General features: G+C 37.4%; 1 protein-coding gene across 3 annotated transcripts in view; it reads right to left on the bottom strand.

Moving 5' to 3' along the window:
- LOC149207043 (sulfatase and phosphatidylinositolglycan class N domain-containing protein) overlaps positions 1-20,918 on the bottom strand; it is a 412,661-nt gene that overhangs the window by 281,553 nt on the left and 110,190 nt on the right. For all 3 annotated transcript variants that reach the window (XM_089395653.1, XM_089395652.1, XM_089395654.1), the window contains exon 3: positions 2,210-2,365. In XM_089395653.1, the coding sequence (XP_089251779.1) occupies positions 2,210-2,365 (156 nt within the window). The remainder of the gene's footprint in view (positions 1-2,209; positions 2,366-20,918) is intronic.

Here is a 20,918-nt window from a genome sequence, read left to right as displayed (position 1 = left end):
GGGAGAGCACTTACAAAAATCACTATTACAACCTACAGCACGTCTTGACTCTTGACTCCCATACTCTTGTTTGCAAATGACATGATTCTTTTGTCTTCCTCTCCCTAAGGCTAGCAGATACAATTGGATGCTTTTACCAACAAATGTGATCTTATGTAAATGGTGGTCAACCTTAGCAAAACTAAGCTCGATATTCTCAACACCTCCAGCAAGCCTTTAGAAGAATTTCACTTCTTTCTCCATAGGGGTGAAGTGGAAGCCACCACAACCTACACATACTTGAAGGTTTAGTTCATAATCCCTTGGTTCACCAAGACCGCTTTCCAATCCCAACTTTGCAATAGCTATGCTTCCCTGACCTTGCTCGAGTGCTAATGTTTTCATTTGCATTTTCAAGACATCCCTCTGAAGATGTATCTTTTTTACACTATCAGCAAACAATGGTGCCTTATAGTGGTAAGATTTGGGTCCAGCCCAGAATTTTCCTAATAAGATGAGATAAGATAATTTTATTAATGTCCAACAAATGACCATAGTAGGTCAACGGGACTGTCGGTTACAATTATTACATCATGCAAGTCGGTGGACCAAACGGTCCCCTTTAACATTTCTTTTAAAAAGCAGGAAATACATCTAAAATGTAAATGAAGAAGCAAGGAGCTCTCGGCTTCGAAACAGAGCGTTGCGATGAAGCAGAGATGAAAAAGAAGAAGAGGGGGGGAAGGAACTCCTGTCTATCCCCTACTCCTAACATCCGAGGTCGAGAGAAGAAAACTGAGGGAAGCTTGTCAAAGTCTGCTGTCTTGTAGATATATTGGGTTGTCGATGATGTCGCCTGGAAGTTCTAAGGCGCCTCCTTGGGGTGGAACTAATCCTGGAGCGCTGGTGCAGTCTGGTGGGTCGGCCCCTCTGGGACCGCACTGATCTGTTTTCAGTATTAGTGGGATGGTCCATGGTTCTTTTGGTGCCCCGTGCTGAGGGTAGCACCCTAAAGAAGTCTGTGATCTTCTGCGTAGTGTCCGATCTGGTGGGAGGCTGAAGAAAACGGGCCCGAAATATGAAAGCCTCCTGGAGATAAAGTGCTAGGCATCTCGGATCAAAATATCTAAGGAAGCTGGACAAGGTCTGAGAAGACCTGAAGAGACAATGGAAACGGCCACGGATCTCGTAGTATGCAGGGCATCCGAAGATGAAATTTAAATAAATAAAGGAAGATTAGGTTAGGTGTAAAAGTATTATTGTGGTGTGATTGATGTCTTCATTTTTATTTCCACCGCATTTTTTTAAGTTAATATACCAATCTATTAATTTTTTGGCAAATTCAGAAATATTTGAGATAAATATTTTACAGGGTTTTAATAAATTGTTGAAGTAAAATAAATCAAATCAGGTATGAGATTTTTTTTTTGGCTCGACCCACCGGGAATTTGAACTTTGAATCTCCTTGTTTACATAATACTTCATAACACAGCGATCACCAATTGAGTTGCCCCCATGGACTCAGGTATGAGAAAAAATTAACATTAAATGAGTAAATGAATTGTTCCATCCCTAAAATATCACCAGTCCTTGATAGGGAAGATATTAAAATTTACAATACATCAGAAGAAAGTCAATGCAAAAAGAAAATTGAATTTAGCACCATCTGCATTACAAATCTAGAAATGCTCAGGTTTGTTGCAAAGGCATGTCATGAATATCAAAACATAAATGGAAAAAATCATGCATAGGTCAATAGTACCCAATAATAAATCAAGCATTTTGCCAAAACTTGTAGTATAAAGGAAGAAAGAAATTTCATTGGAGACTTACCACAACCAATTGTCATAAATTCTAAATTTCAGCAATCCTCGATAAGCAAGATAATAAAAATTACAATACACCACAAGAAATTCAATGCAAAAAGGAGTTTCAATTTAGCACCATCTGCATTACAATGCTAGAAATGTTAAGCTTTGTTGCAAAAAGCACATAATGAGTATTAAAAACTAAATGGAAACCATGCATAGGACCCTTTTAAATGGCAGTACTCAATAATAAACTAGAAATCTTGGCGAATCTTGCAGTATACAAGAACTTTCGTTGGAGATTTCCCACCACCAGTTGTAGTGTGTTCTTTATGCCATTTTATGCATCAAGTATGCTAGTAGATATTTCTATGACCAATAAGAGAGGATAAATAGACTACCAATATCACAACCAGACTAACCTGCAGCAAAATCTTCATATTCATGTGGATAAGAATGCCAGGTGCTATGAGTCAAACCACCACAAAATATAGGTAAAATATCAGGACTCCCAAAAGCAAATGTGTGCCTGCTCCTGTTGAAAACTGAATCAAACTCAACGGGATTTGCCTTCCATCCTGTAAAGAGTATATTATCACACTCTGAACGTCAATATTATGCAAAATTATAAAATGCGAATGAAATAACCAATCACCAAGCATATCTATCCAACATAGATGGGCATGTTCAATAATCAGATAAACTAATAATGCAAAGCTTATGCCACTATATATCTATAATACTACACTATGATAGGCAAGAGATATGAGTCAGTATCTACCTAAAAATATAGAGGGGCAAATAGCCAAGGTGTTTTTCAATTTTCTAAACAGCAAGATCTATTTTTAGCATTTAATCATCTTAGAACTGGAGTCCAAATGAATAAATTCCTTAAATATAGCAACAAATTTATAAATGTCTACATCAAACAAAGCAATCTATATTACACTACATTCTCATCTGCCTTTTCATGTTCTTAATAAGAAATAGTCTCCGTAATCAAATAGAAAATGTCTGTGAACTGAGAGGAAAAAGACTCAGCAAGTTGATATGAAGTGATTATCAATTGTGCCATGCTACTAGCTGAATCATGGAAAATATAAAAACAATGCCAAATTCTAATCTGTGACCAGACAGACCAAGAATAACCAGATTAATATGATTCACAAGTGCAAGTGCAATATCAGGACCAGGTTTATGTTTTAGTGCAGTGTTATTAAAATTTCAGTTTTGCAGTTTGGGGGCATGCAGAAGATTTGTCAAGAGTGCACCCATATGCATATACAAACACACAATTGGTTTCCTTATTCTTTTTTATCAAGATGGATATGATGTTTCCTTCTCCTTTTTCTCTCATTTTCTTTTTCAGATTTTCATCCCTTTTCTTCTCATCTTCTAACTAAATATATTGATAGCTTTCCCCACAATGATGGGCCAAGTATGGCTGATTATGTTCTGGTTAGCCAGACTTTGATCCCCCATATCTGGATTCCTTTTGTCTCCCACCAACTCCACATAGCGAACCATGCTTACCTTTGCCTCTTCCTCGCTTTCCCAGTTTCACCTCACCAAAATCTTGTGGCAACCAAGATATTATGGTTCACTTCAACATTGACTACATCAATGCATATGCCAAGTATAACTTCTTATACATAATCCTTGCAGAAACCACCATGGATTCCTACTTGCACACCATCTACCTTGGCCATCTCATCCAATCCCAATGTAACTATCCCATCAACCACTACTATGATGAGGATTGGAAGACTATGCAAAAGCACCCCCACCTTGTTCTCACCCATGACCCATCCTCTATTCCATTTGCACAACAAGGGTTTGGTGCTAGAAATAATCTTTCTTGCTTTGTGGAGATATGAGTTTTTCTTAGCCCTCCACTCTTCCCCTAAAACCTTTTGGCATACTCTCCTTCCAATGAAAACCATTCCTATCGATAGCCTTTCTCATCTCTCTCCTGCATCCCCCTTGAGAATCAATAGTCTTTCGTATCTCTCTCATGCCACCTCCCTCCATGACCTATCGGCTCAACCACCAATTCTAATCCCCTCTACCCCTACTTCTTGTCACCTATGTACCCCCAGGGGCATTACAAGAAATATTTGAACCTTGAAAACTAGTATAGTGAACAAGAAGGGCATTAGAGCCAATTTCTCAAGTATTATGCTAATTCATTTGCACTTCTTATTGTTGGCATGTTTAATGACGTGGTTTGCTTAGGTTTCACTTATTCACGGCCATCACATATCATTCACCCTATTTCTAAATCAGGCGTCAGCCTTAGTCAAATAATTACAAGACTATTATGATTAAAGACACCTTTGCCATGCTATGGTCTTGACTCTTGATTATGTAGTTTTTCCAAGATTTTGGAAACGTAGGGCTAAGGGCAAAGCAAATTTCTACCAAAGTATTGATCGCATCTTTATTTTCATGGTATTGTTGAAGAAGCAAGATAGCAATCCTCCAAAGTCATTTGTTATTTTGTGGACTTCCAAAAGGCCTTTTATTCTGTACTGAGCAATCCTGATTTCAAAGATTGGGTGATATCAGTTTTACCGCTCAAACTAGCATGGGGATCCTAGAGGGGCAATCACTAGGCCAAGAGCAACAATGAAGCTAAAGCCCACTGTCGCCATAACTAAAACTTCCTACTCTCTACGGACTTTCACCGATGGGAGGAGACCCGATATATAGAGAATCACTTATGAAGGATAGATCAACCAAGATGGATTTGAAGTGATCTCGATAATCCTTTCCTAGGAGAGACTCAAAAGTGGGACTTGCTTGCTTCTTAAGCAAGGTGCAAGGTTTTCTAGGATAAGGGAATAGGGATTTGAGGCCTTGGCTTAAGGAACGTGACTTGTAAAGGAGCTTCCTAAACCCTAAAATCCTTGTGGAACTTGGTTTCCACAAGTGGTTTTTGAAGAGTTGACTTTGATAAGATATGGGACCATGCAGGACCAAGTGGACCCAAGTTAGGTCAAGGGGAGGGAGCTTAGCAACCAATGGTGGTTTGACCTAAAGCAGGAAAAGAAGGGGATCAACGAAAGAATATTTACTTGAAGGTGGTAAAATGATCCCTATGAGGTACTAGCATAGGGAAACCTAGAGCAAAATTCGTTCTCAAGTCTAGGGCTTGGGATATCTCCCAATCCCATCATCGAAATCTCCTCAAATTTGGAGGGGGCCTAGGAGACACACCAGCATAGAAGAGGCCAAGGGATATAAGTTTTTCTATGGGTGGTTTGTCAGGAAAGTGATACCCTAGGAGGCCTAATGTGGCTAGACCTAGAATAAAGAAGAAGAGGTGAAGAAAATGGTTCTTTAAAATGATCACCTTACGGTAGAACAGTACCTAATCCTTTGGGGAGATTGGATTCAAGAAGAATAATGAGAATGGACTTCGTTTCTAGGTCAAGGAGGTTTCAAAGACAACTTCGCTTAGCATTAGGACAAAGGAGAGTGACCTTAAAAGCTTTTATACTTCATTTTGCAAGATGAGATGACTTATCAAGATAAATTCAATCATAGAATTATCCCGAGGAAAATTCGTTCAACATACATGGCCCATACATAGAGAGATGCTACATAGAAACATAATTCACAAGTTCGTAGTAAATGCATGTAGCAATCACCCCTAGTAGAGCGAAAACTATATCCAACCATCAACAAACTTCCAATCAAGAAGCTCCAAGATAAGAAAAGATAATCCAAACATCAAAATTCATCCATGCTCCAAATTTTCGTCCACAAAGAAGGAATAGCGAAAATCTCACAAGAGATAATGATCCAATCCAAGTGATGATGCTAAAATGAATCATCATCACTTCTATTTATACACTTCTAATGAGTTCGATTTAGCTACTTGGGCCTACATTAGCCCCTAAAATAAAGATAATGTGAAATTAATTAATTTTTGGTCACAAGACCACCAAACTAGCTCATAAACAAAATAATAAGCCTCTTAAGAGGTTGAATGACCAACAATACATGTCGTTGGGCCTTCTAAGAAGCCTGATGAAGTCCATAAGTGCCACAATGATGTATAGGACTCCCAAAAGTAGTGGACAAGGGGTTGGCACCTTGTTCTCCAAATAATAAGACTGTGGTGCTCCCAATGGATGTGGGGGCACACAAGCGACCGCATGGGTCACCAAGTAAGTCAAAGATGCTTGTAGACCATCTGTAAGGGCTCAGATCATGGTGTAAGTGATGCCACATCAGCATCCAAGTCCTGGGTCATCTGCCAAGTGCATGGTAAAACTGTGGGGCTAGCTGGCCATGGTGAACCAAGTGCATCTTCCTCATCTAATTGGTGAATCTCGAGTAATCTCTGAACATCTCTAGGGATCCATGGAATGTTGTCTACTGTTGTGTGTTGAAAAGTGTAACTAGGTTCGGTCTTCATAATGACATGTAATTGTTATTTTAAGTAAAGAGATGTAAAGAAGAAAAATAAAATATTGTATTTTTGAGTCAAAACTCCCATTGAGAATCTTTAAGAATTATTTGTCATCTAGTCATAAAATAAGAGAGTCATTGTCATGTAATGAAGTCATGTTACACATTGTAAAGAGTCAAACTTGTCTATGAAAAGTATTCCTCCAAGACCTTGTCACTTATCCTCTTCAAGTCGGCCTACAACGAATGGAGAACTTGCTAGATGATGTCGGCCTTCCTCCTAGTGATCATGTCGACCTAAAGGACATGAGACAATGTGTATAAATAGCCACACTCAGCCTCACTTAGGAGCAAGCAATTTGGTGAAGAGAAGTGCGAAGAAGAGCCTACAAGCAGAAGTGCGAAGAAGGGCCTACAAGCAGAAGTGCGAAGAAGGGATAGTGAAGGAAAAATTCTTTTGGGGTTTCTTGTCTTGGGTCATATACTCTCCCACATGTGAACGAAGAAGGACTGAAGGCATCAAGAGAAGATCAAAGTAGAGCTTGTTGTTGTGACCTTGTTTGGGCATAGATCTTGCAATAAGGAAGCCGAGGAGAAACATTATTCTAGGGTTTCTAATCTAGGAGACCAATTTTCTCTGGGTAAGTCGAGAAGAGCAGTAGAGACCGAGATTCTCTAGAAGGAGTCGAGAAGAGCAGTGTGAAAGGATAGAGACCGAGATTCTCTAGAGGAAGCCGAGAAGAGAAGTTCAAGAGAAGAAGGAAGCCGAGTAAGTGAAGAGGCAAAACATCAAGGTTAGTGACAAGGGTCTTGGAGGATTCTAGAGTCAAGGGTCTTTGTCATGGTCTTGGTATTCATCAATTGAAGATCTATAAGAAGAATTTTCTGATTGGGTTTTCCTCTCAAAGAGTGAGAGGTTTTGGCCCTGGCTGACAAGCCTACATATTGTGTCTCTTGTCTTCTATTGTTTATTTGGTAATTGTCTTGATGAAAAGAACACATTGATAATATAACAAAGAGAAGATCATAATACAAGAAGTAAAAGCATATCACAAGCAATTATCAAGAAGAGAAATCTCCTAATCATCATTGCCCTAGATTTCTCAACATGGTATCAAAGCTTAGGTGCTAAAGTCAAGAAGGGGCAGTTAATCAAGAAGACACACAAGAATCAAGTTTCAAAGAAGGAGCAAAGCAAGTCAAAGGACACCAAGCAAGAGATCAAGATCTTCAACACACCGAAACCCTAGATTGAAGAAATCTACTCTAGCAAGAAGTCTTGAATGAAGCAGAAGGAGAAACCAAAACCCTAGAAGCAGTTCCAAGATCATCATCTTAAGAAGGCTAGAACATTCAAGAAGGATCGTGAAGCAAACTCTCTCTCAACCTTTCAAGGAATAATCTTCTATCAACATCAAGATTAAGGAGGAAGCAAGTAGCAAATACTCAAGTAAGTTTATGACTTCATCTAATACTATCAAAATGTCTTTTTGCAAGGAAAGCAACAAATTGGTTGGGGCTGCAAACTTCCTTGGATGGAAGAAAAGTACAGACCTAAATCTCATGGAGAATAAAGTCATGGACCACATCAAAGGGTCAATAACTCAACCTCCCAAGGAAGATACTCAAGCACATGCTAGATTCATTAAGGGGGAAGTAAGAGCCAAGAGGATTCTTATAGAATTTGTTGGCGCACGAAGTGTCCAGGCACCGCGACAACACTTAGAGTAAGGGTTGTCACTCTAATCCTTACTCACTCCGTTTAGGCCCTCTCCTAGACAAGCCAAGAGGGGTAATCCCTAGGGTGAATGAATGAGGATACTTAAGGATAAACAACTTGACAAATGTAAAACAAGTCCTGGTTAACCGAGATGGATAGATCTAACAATTAAGACAAATAAGACACAACCACAAGATAGAAATGATTTTCAGACCAGTGCCTTAATATTCAGTTAACCATAAACCAAATGAAAACAAGTTATTCAGAGAAATTTGTAAATGTAATAGAAGTGATGATCATGAACAATTAGATCAAAACCTTAGCATGCAAAAATATTCTAGCAATTAAATTTCGAAAAATTTAAATACCATGAAATTCAAATGCTAAGCAATTCACAATCCTAGAATTAAAATGATTTTCTTTAATGACCCAGATCTAGAAAATTTGTTAATTTTCCTATAGTCAATCTTAGATATGATTTTAAGTGTGTTTGACTATAGAGATAAAAATGTCAATACTGCAAAATTTTCCTTTTAAATTTTATAGTCCAAAAACCCTTAACACAAATAAAAACCCAAGAATGAACTTTAGATTAAAAATTTGATTATTTCTTACACAATTTTTAATGTGCTAACTTTTATGAGAAAATTTAATGTAATAAATGATCAATCAAAAAAAAATTAATGCGACAAAAGTAAAAAATCAAAAGGGTTAATAAATTAAATTTTTAATAGGCCATAGGCCACATAAAAAAATTAAATTTTTTAATGTGAAAGCGTAAGTCCTCTTTTGATTTAATTCCTTTAGAAATTTCAAAGTCACATAAAAATGAAATTTTTTTAACTTTTTAGTTTCTATTTTAAACAAAATCAAAATGTCAAGAAAAAATTCAAAACCAAAGGGAAAGAGAAGTGCGAGTAGAGGGATGGCAACGATGGCTAGTATGCAAGTCGAAGAGGAAGAGTGGCAGCAGAGGGAGCTGAGGCAATGGAGAAATCAACATGTAGACATAAAAGAAGTAAGGACGCAGTGGTTTAGTGCAGGTTTCGATGGCAGCAAAGGGACGAGGAGCTTGATGCAAGCTCGAGCAGCAAGGAAAGAAGTCGTGAAGCGTGAGAATTCGCAGACAAAGGCAGCCGACAGGGAGCAGCAATTGCAGGAGCGAGAGAGCGAGAGAGAGATAGATGACTGTGATTTGAAGTTTAATTAACAAATAAAAAACAAAAAACAAAACGCAGGCAAGGAAAAGGGTTGATATTTGGAAGCAAAAACAAAATAAAATGTAGAGGAGGAGGGTTCAACAAGGCAGCCGATAGAAAAAGAAATGGTATCATGAGAAACCCTCAAAAAATTTCTAGAAATTTATATGTTAAACCAGTATACTCCAACTTTAAAATATGCTCTAAGAAAAACTCATGAAATCCACAAATATAAATTTTGGAACCCTCAAACTGGAAAAAAATTGGGATAATGACTCTGCAAAACGGTTTTGAGGCCAGATCTTACACTCCAAGGCCTAGATCTGGCTTCAAATAAAAATTCTCCTTCAGATTTGCAATTGCATGACAATAAGAAAACACCCAAACAATATATACAATGATGAAATTAAAAACCCAGAAAAACTCAAGTCAGAAAAATACAATATTTACAAATTGAAGGCTCTAAGTAGCCAGATCTATCATTATGCTGCAAAAAAATTGAAAAAAAAAATGGAGGTGCTAACTCGAAACCCTCATGCATCACAAAACATAATCTTATGATAAGCCTAGATCTTACTTAGCTGGGCTCTTCAGGAAACACAAATCAAGAGTTGGCTAGTCCAACTGAAGACTATCCCTTAATGCCCGATAATCTATCTCAAGACTTCCCTGCAAAACTCGATCCAACCATCAAAAATAGAGCGAGAAAATGATAATTAAATTTAGATAAATAAAGATCCTGCTATTACGTTCAAAATTAAAATTATTATTCAAACCGTAGCAAATTGAACAAGATACATGTGCTCAGATCACTCTTTAAAAGCTATCATCAATGGCTATAGAAAAAAGTATACACAAAATAAAACATCTTACAGCGTTCCCATGAAGAGTAACACCAGCAGAATTTCTTTATTATCCAGAAAAAGATTACACTAGAGCTTCTTGCTAAGCACACGACTTAGAGATTGGATAGATCGACTGACAAATGACCTCCTATTTAAAGATAAATCCTCCAACGGCTAGTTCGAGTGATCCTCGTCAACGTCATCTCGACCGTTGATAAAGATCAAAATATCTTTTAATCTCATCCGTCGAAATATTTTTTTTAGGAAATTCGAATTTTTCATTTAAATGCACTTTAATTAACTCAAAATCAACGACTTAGAGATTGGATAGATCGACTGACAAATGACCTCCTATTTAAAGATAAATCCTCCAACGGCTAGTTCGAGTGATCCTCGTCAACGTCATCTCGACCGTTGATAAAGATCAAAATATCTTTTAATCTCATCCGTCGAAATATTTTTTTTAGGAAATTCGAATTTTTCATTTAAATGCACTTTAATTAACTCAAAATCAGTGTTGTGAAAATCCCGATAAATTGAAATTATCGCGATTTTTTCGATATGCCGATTTTATCACGATTATTATAGGGAATTATCGTTAGAAATTTTTTTAGCCAATTTTTGTGAAATTATCGCGATAAATTCGAATTTATTGCGATAACAATCGAAATTATCGTGGGGGTCTCCAGCAGCGAAGTTTTATAATGTTTTTTTTTTGTTTTTTAAAGGATACTAAATGTTTGAAATGCAATTTTTTTTTAAAGAAACAAATAATTTTTGAGTGGTGCAGCTTAATGATCAAGTCTAGGCACTAGCATTGATATGATATTCATGGTAATGTTAAATTCTTAAAGTAAAAGTGACATTCTCCTTAATCTTCATTTTCATCCTTTTACTTAAATTTTTAACATTACCATGAAACGACTCAGAATGTTTGAGAGTGGTTCCGGCCTCATTGGATTTCATATGGAGAAAATAGAATTTTAGATTTCATTCAAAATCTAGCAGACTTATCAGTTTTTCAGGATTTCAGGATTGGGAGATTGTAATGTTTCCAGGTGACACTACCTGCCCAAGCTATCCCTGCCACCAGTAGAGGACGTGATCTACCTCCTATAGCTCCTACTTCTAGTTCTTCAGCTTCTAGAGCATAGCAGACTCCATTGCCAACTCCACCAGCACCAGCATCTACATCTAAAGGAAAAGGGAAAGTTGTGGCATTTTCTCGCAAGAGGGGCAGAGGAAATCAATAGGTTTAGACTTTAGTTATTTTCTTCATTTTATTGTATATGACATTATGACATGATGAGATACATTATTATATTTTTTGTTGATATTTTGAGGCTGAGTTGGGACTCAAGAGTCAGGACTTACTATTCAGGACATGGTTCAATGTTATGTGTGATTTTAGCACTAGAAATGATATTAAACATCTTATATATTAGTTCTTTTATCATATTTATGTGTCAATGTATTTATTTTATGTTGTAGATGGTTTAGATATTAAAAATTTTGAAAAAAAAATGAATATTTTTGTACCAAACAATTTTTTCCCGATTATTTCCGATAATTACGATTTTTTCCTCTCGCCGATATTATCTCTATAACGATTAATGCAACATTGCTCAAAATAGAATTTTTAAGTTAATTCCCTCAAAAAAATGACTTTGACTTAACCCCAGGGATTAAAGGTTTAAAATTTATCAAAATAAATAATCTACTTTAGTCGCAGGACCTCTTAAAATTTAATTTTTTAGGACCGACAAATTTTGCCTTTGGAGAATTTAAATTTACCTAAGACTTAGAATTAATTAAATTTCTGGCTTAGAATTTTAATTAATTTTGGGCCAAAAAATTTAATTAATTAACCTATGAGAGGATAAATTATTTTTCCAACCCTCAAATGTTTAGCCATGGTTTTTTAATTATGAGGGACCATGCACTAGACATTTTACATCAAGATTTACACATTTTTACATCATAAAGGGGGAAAACCCATTTGTTACAGACCCTCACAGACTACCCATTTCTGCGACACAAGTATAATCCAGTAGACCAAGCAATTTGTAATAAAATAATCTAACCAAATAGTTAGGATTATTCCCAAATTACTTTTACATAGACTCGATCTAGAACACTAGGACTTGCCTAAGATCCTAGCGACAAAATCCATTCCAGCTTTGAGGTAAGACTGGAGGGAAAAACCCTATCGATCATCCAAAACTGAATCGGTGAGACAAAAATCCTCCTAGAATGGAGATCGTCACTAGAAAAGTAGGTTTACCTAGGTCATTATATACATAACACGAGTTTGTTGAGATTATTTACATTATACACATGCAAAAAGAGTTTACATAACATCTTGGAAGTCAGGTTGATGATAATAGTTGGACGGCACGGACACATTCATCATGCGCTATCCCTTTTGCAAAAAAAGGGGGTGCATGACAAATTAGTAGAGTTATTTTCCGTAAGTACTACCGGAGAAGTAATCTCTCTAAGGCAAGAACTCTACAAATTAAAGAACTCTAGGGAAGAAGGAATAGCCTCATATTTTACAAGGATTTCTAAGATAAGAGATCAACTACAAGATCTGGGTGAAATAATGTCTGACAAGGAAATGACCACTGTAGTACCAAATGCACTACCAGAGGAATGGGGCAACTTCACTTCAAGTATCTATGGCAAGAAAGAAGCCACTCCCTTTCAAGATCATGGGCATTATAAGGCAAAGTCGGATGTTGGAACAAATGAGCAGAATCAAGCATATGTTACTATGTCAAGAAGAAAAGGAAAGTTTGGAAAATTTGGTCCTCAAAAGAAGAAGAAAAATAGGGCTAAAGTACAATGCTATGGATGTCAAGAATATGGACACTATCGAAGAGATTGTCCTAAGCTTAAAAGGGACAATAACAAGAGGAATAAAGAAGAAGCCCATATTATCGTAGAAGTACAAGAGCTTTAGACAAAAAAGCCTAAGAAGGAGAAAGTGAAAGATCCCTACTATGACTGAGAGAATCTCCTTCACTAAAAGGTATTTTGTTGTAGTATAGATAGGAAGATTTGAAAATAAAATAGGATGCACCAAAATCATTGCCCTAGATTTCTCAACACTATGGAGGCCCATGGCTCTCAACACACACCCTACATGTGCCAATGTAGCCCTCTGGAGGGTTAGGACCTCGTATAGAGAGACCAAACCCAAAATGGAGACCATCTGCAATCCTGCATAAAGATCCAATGCATCCCCTAGCCAACCTGTACAACAAGTCATCAAAGGAAATCAAGTAAAAGAGCTTACAAACCATGGACAACAAGTGGGCACTTCATAATGGCATGCTCTTCCATAGTGGGCTTTGGCATGTGCTAATGTCTCTAAGCTACAAATGGGGTTAACCAAGTATCATATTAGGTGTTTTCTACTTTTAGAGGGGATAGTATGTCCAAGGTACATCCTTTAAAGGGTGGTGGCATGTGATAAAGAGATGAATGGAGTAGGGAGTGAAAGGGGAAGCCTTGGGCCACATGTTGGGGTACAAGGGTAGTTAATAAAGGGAAGCCCACACTTGGGTATATAATGTATAGGAGGGAGCAATCATGGTACATGAGGTGCCCCAGCCTTGATTTTTCCAACCTTATTTATGTCTTTCGCCTTTTATGATTTTTCTTTAATTGACTAGTCGGGACTCAAGGGATAAGAGCATGATGAGTAAGATACAGCGGTGGATACCCCCTTTAAGGTAGGGCAATTTATTACCTACTAGGGGTTGGGACAATCATGGATTGTTGAATGATAAAGGAGGCTCATATAGGGCCTGTAGGAACTAGGGTGATGGCCATGATGATGGGGTTGAGCTCATGTATTGGCTTTTTCCCACGTGCTAAATGTGTTTGTCCCGACCCTCTTTTGCATTTTGTTGTACACCTTCTTGTTGAATGTGGCAAATTACGCTTTTATTTTCTTTTCAGCTGCATCAACCTCCTTGGCAGCATTCCAGGCCCGACCCAAAATGTGGGCAAGGGGAAGGGGAAGGTTAACCCAATGTGGACCCAATGGAGGAATGTGGACCCAAGTGGGAGAGCTGAGGAATGGGGTTATAATGAGTGGAAGGGGAGTGATATATGTGGATGAGGGAGAGGGACCACATAATCAAAATTAGGGTTTCCCATGTAATACCATCCCTAAAGCCCAAAGGTCAGTAAAATAGATCCCACGGGACTAGGGTCTAAGGTTAACATCCCAAATAGGTCAAGGGGACAAGAGCACAGACCTAGCCCACTCTTTTCACCAAATCCCCCCATTAATCCATGCCTAAAAGTATCCATGATAAGAAAACTACAATACTCAATTACCAAATGACAAGGCACACCTTTACGTTCGGGAGGCCCACCTTCAAACATATGATCATAACAGATGGGTGAAGGACCACATGGCTGGCTCAGGTGGCGAAAAAATGGCACAACGAGCTAGTTGGTGGCTACAAGGCGCTGTTGGCTACCAACTAAGGGGACCACACAACCAAAATCAAGGTTTCCCATGTAATACCACCCCTAAAGCCCAAAGGTCGGTAAAAGAGATCCCAAGGGACTAGGGTCCAAGGTTAACATCCCAAAGAGGTCAAGGGGACAAGAGCACAGACCTAGCCCACTCTTTCCGCTGAATCCCCCCATTAATCCATGCCCTGAAGTATCCATGATAAGCAAACTACAATACTCAATTACCAAATGACAAGGCATGTCATTAAGTTCAAGAGCCCCACTTTCAAACATACGATCATAACAGATGGATGAGGGACCACATGCTTCGCTCAGATGGCGAAGAAATGGCACAATGAGCTAGTTGGCGGCTGCAAGGAGTTGTTGGCTACCGGCTGAGGACCATCCTGGAGAAAAAATTTCTCCTAGGGATATCACCCACAAAATGGTGGGTAACATCTGCCTCCAACTGGGATGTGATCTCTTGGAAAAGTGGACGAAGCTACTTGAACAGGAGGTCACGAGAACTCCTGCAATCTCTTGGTTACCGTAGACCTATTATGTACACATATAATAAATGAAAAACACAGGGCAACATGCTTTCGCGGCGTCTTATCATCGCACATGCTTGGATTAGACCCATAAAATCGACTCATAGAAGTAATTTTCAATAACAGTTTTTAAATCTAAATGGAGCTAATCTATCATGAGAAATATCATATGACATTAATTCTAATGTAAAACCAACATGCAATGCATCCTACTCTACCATGCATATGGTACAATGTCAAGTCTCAAAAAAAGGGGGTGATACGGCTTAACTTGACCGGCTCAAGCCAAAGTTCATCGTTGATTCTAGCAATGTAATAATAGTCCTCCCCAACTTTTCCATGAATCTTGATAGGCATTGGATCTCTATCAACCAAGACCAAGTCCCCGACCTTATATTCCTTTTTAGGCTTCCACTTTTTACTCGTCTTGTGATTTGGTCATTTGAGAATGCGGACTTCTTGTGATGGGAGAATAGGAGAAGGCTTCTCGATTTCATGTGTTTCATAGTATGGGATTGGTCCAGGCTTGATCACATGAGAAAGGTAGGTAGGCTCTCTATAGAGGACAAAAGGGGTACCATCGGTTTGTGGGATAGTAGCATATGACAAGTCCATTTGGAGATGGCCTCCAACCGTGGCTCCCCACTTCCTAGATAAGAGCATCCCCCATACATCAGGGACATCTATGACCACAACATCCATGAGAAGTGATATATCAAGGTTCCTAGCCAAAGAGACCTTTAGGTCTTGTTGACCACTACGTGTCAACAACCCATAGCAGTACACCCCCTTTTTTCGCAAAAGGGATAGCCCCTGATCGATGTGTTCGTGCCATACAACTATCATCATTAGCTTCACTTCCAAGATGTTATGTAAACCCATTCTGCATATATATGATGTAAATAATCTCAACAGATCTGTGTCATGTATGTAATTGCTTAGGTAAACCTATTTTTTTGGTGACGATCTACATTCTGGGAGGTTTTTTGACTCACCGATCCATTCTCGGATGGTCGGCAGAGTTTTCCTTCAGTCCTACCCCAAAGCCAGAATGCATTTTGTCACTAGGATCTTAGGCAAGTCCTAGTGTTATAGATTGAGTCTATGTAAAAGTGATTTGGGAATAATCCTAACTATTTGATTAGGTTATTTTATTACAGCTTGCTTGATCTGTTGGATTATATTTGTGTCGCAAAAATGGGTAGTCTGTGAGAGTCTATTTCAGATGGGTTTCCCCCTTGAGATATAAAAAATATGAAAATTATGATGTAAAGTGTCTTGAGGGTTGGAAAAATAAATTACCCCTTCATAGATTAATTAATTAAATTTTCTGGCAAAAAATTAATTATATTCTTAAGCCAGAAATTTAATTAATTCTAGGCCCTAGATAAATTTAAATTCTCTAAAGGAAAAATTCGTGGGTCCTTAAAAATCAAATTTTAAAAGGTCCTGGGACTAAAGTAAATTAATTATTTTGCTAAATTTCAAAACTTTGGTCCCTGGGGTTAAGTCAAAGTCAAATTTTTGAGGAAATTAGCTCAAAATTTTTATTTTTGAGTTAATTAAAATGCATTTAATTGAAAAATTCAAATTTCCTCAAAAATTTAAAATTTCGAGGGATGAGATTAAAAGGAATTTTGATCCTCATCAATGGTAGAAATTGCTTTGACGAGGATCAATCGAACTAGCCATTGGAGGATTTATCTTTAAATAAGAATTCATTTGTCAGTCGAAGGATCCGGCCTTTGAGTCGTGTGCTAAGCTAAAAGCTCTCGTGTAATCTTTTTCTGAGTAATAAAGAAAGACTTTGGGGTTAACTTTACAAAAAAACAAAAACAAATTTAAAAAAATATCCTAAATCCTAAAAATCAAAAAGTCTAAAAAAAAAATTTTAAAAATCTAAAAAATTTAAAGTTCTGGTGACTAAGGAGTTAAAATAAAATAAAGGGATTTGCGCTTTCACATTAAAAATTTTAATGTGGCCTATGGCCATTTAACATTTTAATTTTCAACCCTTTGATTCATTTTTCCGTCGCATTAAAAGATTTAGATTTCTTCATTCAAGTTACTGCCTAAAGAATAATTAAAATTCTAATTTAAAGTTCCTTTGTGTTATTTGGTGATTAAATGCAATTTTCATGATTCTTCTATGGCTAAGGTGCGATAAATGTTTTAAATCATATTGGCTATACGAGAAAGTTAATTAATTCTAGATCTTGGTCATTAACAAAACTCAGTTTTCTGGAATCTCTTGCATGATACAATTTTGGGTGTTTATATTGATCATTCATGATTGTCACTATTCGTCACATATTGGAAAATTATTCCGGATAACTTGTTTTCTTACTTTAATTCAAATTAAAGGCACTGGTTTGTAGTCATTTTTATCTTGTGATTATGTCTATCTATCTCAATTGACCGAGATTTATTCTAAATTCATCAAGTTGTTCATCCTTAAAATCTCCCAGAGCCCATGTTCCACAGGCTACCCTCATCCATTCACCTTAGGGACTACCACCCTTGACTTATCTAGGAGAGAGTCTAAACGAAATGAGTAAGGATTAGTGTGACAGCCCTTACTCTGAGCGTTGTCGCGTTGCCTATACACTTTGTGTGACAACATTTTTTGGCGTCGTTGTCGGGGACCAATTTATTGTGCCTTGGCTCTATGACATTCATCTTTCATCTTTCTATCATTCATTTTAGCCGGCAACACCAACATTTTTTGGCGTCGTCGTCGGGGACATTTTATTCTCGGCATTTCAACGACATTTCCTCATCAATATTCTGATTTCTCATCTTTTCAATTGAGTCGACAACGACAACATTTCTTAGCGTCGTTGCCGGGGATAGAGTTCTTTTGTCCTTGGTTTCCTCGATATCGTTTTAATCATCTCATCTTTTCTGCCATTCATTATCCTATCAAGCGGCACAACAATTTTTGGCGTCATTTGATCTTTTCTTCGCCTTATCTTTCATCATCTCATTAATCGTTTCATCTGTACTTTTAGCACCTGGACATTTCGGTTCGTTTCTTGTTTAGGTGGCGACTCCACTTATTCATTCATTATTTCTTAGACAAGAAGCCCTCCCTTATATCCAGTTGTTTTTGCCTTTTGGACCTTAGAGCTAGATTCATGTTCAAGTGGCGACCCCACTGCTTTCATTTCTTACAGGAATTTCTACTAGAAGTTCGCTTCTTGTGGATCTCTTGATTTTCTTGAGCAAGGGTCTCTCTCTAGCATCCATCTGGTCCAAGTCATCATGGATGACTTGTTTACCTCGTGTCATTTTACTAACTTTCCCCATGATTTGCCGGAAGAGTCCATTCATAAATTGCCTTTGTTCTCAGGTGGTAATTCAGTGGCTATTAGAAAGCATCTATGCAGGGTTACTCATACAATAATCAGATATTGTATTCTTCCAAATATAAACATGATGAAGTCAAAATGTGTCTATTTGCCTTTTTCTTTAGAGGGTGATGCTTTGAATTTGTTTCATAATTGTCCTAAAGATTTTTTCACTTCTTTACAAGACATCATCAATGCTTTTATAGATAGATATGAAGACCAAGGTGGTTCGCCTTGTGCCCATAATATTAGGCAACAGGATGAAAATAATCTTGTAAAGGATCCAACTGTCAATAAATTATTTCAAGAAAATTCTCCATATCAGAATGATGAATCCACTTGTACTGTTGCAAGACGAATCCATGATAGTGAAAAAACTGGAACAAGTTGTCAAACCAGTGCCAACAATGAAAGGGAAAATGATAAGCATATTATAGAATAACTAAAGCAGTTGGTTAAAGACATGCAGTTCAGTCAAATGCAGCTGGTAAAAAATATGTAGCTTAATCAAGAAAAATTTATAACTAATTACATCAAGGATATGAGAACTTTGTACACCCAGCTGGAAAAACGTGATAAGGAGATGGAAATCATGAAAATTAAAAACTCTGATCACGTACCCACCATAATAGAAAAGTGTGCTCAGAAAATGGAGGCTATGAGGACCGACATGCAGAGTCAGCATGCTAAGGAAATGGAAACCAGAAAGCTAATCATGACAGAGAAATGAGCTCTATGCAAAACTGTTTGATGACCATAAAAGTAGAAAAGGACAAAGTAATAAAAGATATGGACGTTGGTCAGATATGTCTTCAAAATAAGTTATTGACCATGAAGGAAAACCGTGCTAAGGAAGTCAATGCTATGAAGGTTGAATACTCGAACCAGATGGATGCCATAACAATACAGGTACAGAAATTTCAGCGTCAGTCAGAGGATGAAAGAAACAAGGAAACGTCAACAAATCATAAGCCTCCTTGTCTGCTGCAACAAGCTCCATCTTATTATGAGGAGGTCATTTGTTCCATTGAAAAGTGGCTAATTGAAGGTGACCCGGATAAAATGGAAATTAATAAGAATCAGGTTGATGCTCACATGGTTAATCCACCAGTCATAAAAGATCAAGTTATAACTCATGACACCTATGAGACTGATCCATCATTTTTGACAGAGCAGATGCAGAATGAAGAAAGACATGTCACGCATATCTTACATACTTCATCTGAGAGTTTTCAAGTAGAATGTTCCACATTATCAATGATATAGCTTGCAGCAAAGAAAAGACGCAAGAGAAAGAGAATGAGAAAACGATTTGATGCATCAGATGGACGCGAGCATCTTGATTTTCGAATAGGAAAAAGTCCTACCGTGTGCAGGATTAGACATGGCACATCTGAGAAACAGCTGACAGGTTTGCTTGAAAGCAGGGAAATGCTCAGTATGCACTATATTGAACGCATCTGATGCCATGGGGCATCTTTGTATTGTATTTCTAACCATATACCCTGTTATTTCAGTATTTCATTTTGTAGTTAGATTTGTGTTTTTCATGTTATTAAAATAGTTAATAAATGAAGAGCTTATATATTTCTTGCGCTTAACGTTATATGATGATTTTTGGATGGACGCTACTTATGTTATGTTGTGTGTTGCTTGGATGCGGATTCTGGGTTCTCAAATTCCTACGGTGCAGCAACGTCTCCCCAAGTAGAGCCAGATGTTGACCACTACGTGTCAATGACCCATAGTAGTACACCCTCTTTTTTCGCAAAAGAAATAGCCCCTGATCGATGTGTTCGTGCCATACAACTATCATCATCAGCTTCACTTCCAAGATGTTATGTAAACCCATTCTGCATGTATATGATGTAAATAATCTCAACAGATATGTGTCATGTGTGTAATTACCTAGGTAAACCTACTTTTCTGGTGACGATCTACATTTGGGGAGGTTTTTTGTCTCACCGATCCATTCTCAGATGGTCGGCATAGTTTTCCTTCAATCTTACCCCAAAGCCAGAATGTATTTTGTCACTGGGATTTTAGGCGAGTCCTATGTTATAGATCGAGTCTATGTTAAAGTGGTTTGGGAATAATCCTAACTATTTGGTTAGGCTATTTTATTACAAATTGCTTGATCTAATGGATTATGTTTGTGTCGCAGAAATTGGTAGTCTGTGAGGGTCTATTTCAGATGGGTTTTTCCGCTTGAGATGTAAAAAATATGAAAATTATCTTGTAAAGTGTCTCGAGGGTTAGAAAATTAAATTATCCCCTCCTAGGTTAATTAATTAAATTTTCTGGCAAAAAATTAATCAAAATCCTAGGCCAGAGATTTTTTTTTCTAGGTCCTAGGTAAATTTAATTCTCCAAAGGCAAAATTCGTGGGTCCTTAAAAATCAAATTTTAAAAGATCTCGAGACTAAGGTAAAGTAATTATTTTTCTAAATTTTAAGCCTTTGGTCCCTGAGGGTTAATTCAAAGTCAATTTTTTTAGGAAATTAACTCAAAAAATTTATTTTTGACTTAATTAAAATGCATTTAATTGAAAAATTCGAATTTCCTCAAGAA

This window comes from Pinus tabuliformis, chromosome 1_2 (assembly GCF_031772625.1).
Source record: "Pinus tabuliformis cultivar Carrire ecotype Pingquan chromosome 1_2, CPIR1, whole genome shotgun sequence".
In the NCBI taxonomy this organism is placed as follows: domain Eukaryota; kingdom Viridiplantae; phylum Streptophyta; class Pinopsida; order Pinales; family Pinaceae; genus Pinus; species Pinus tabuliformis.
This window is presented reverse-complemented; position numbering and strand designations above follow the sequence as displayed.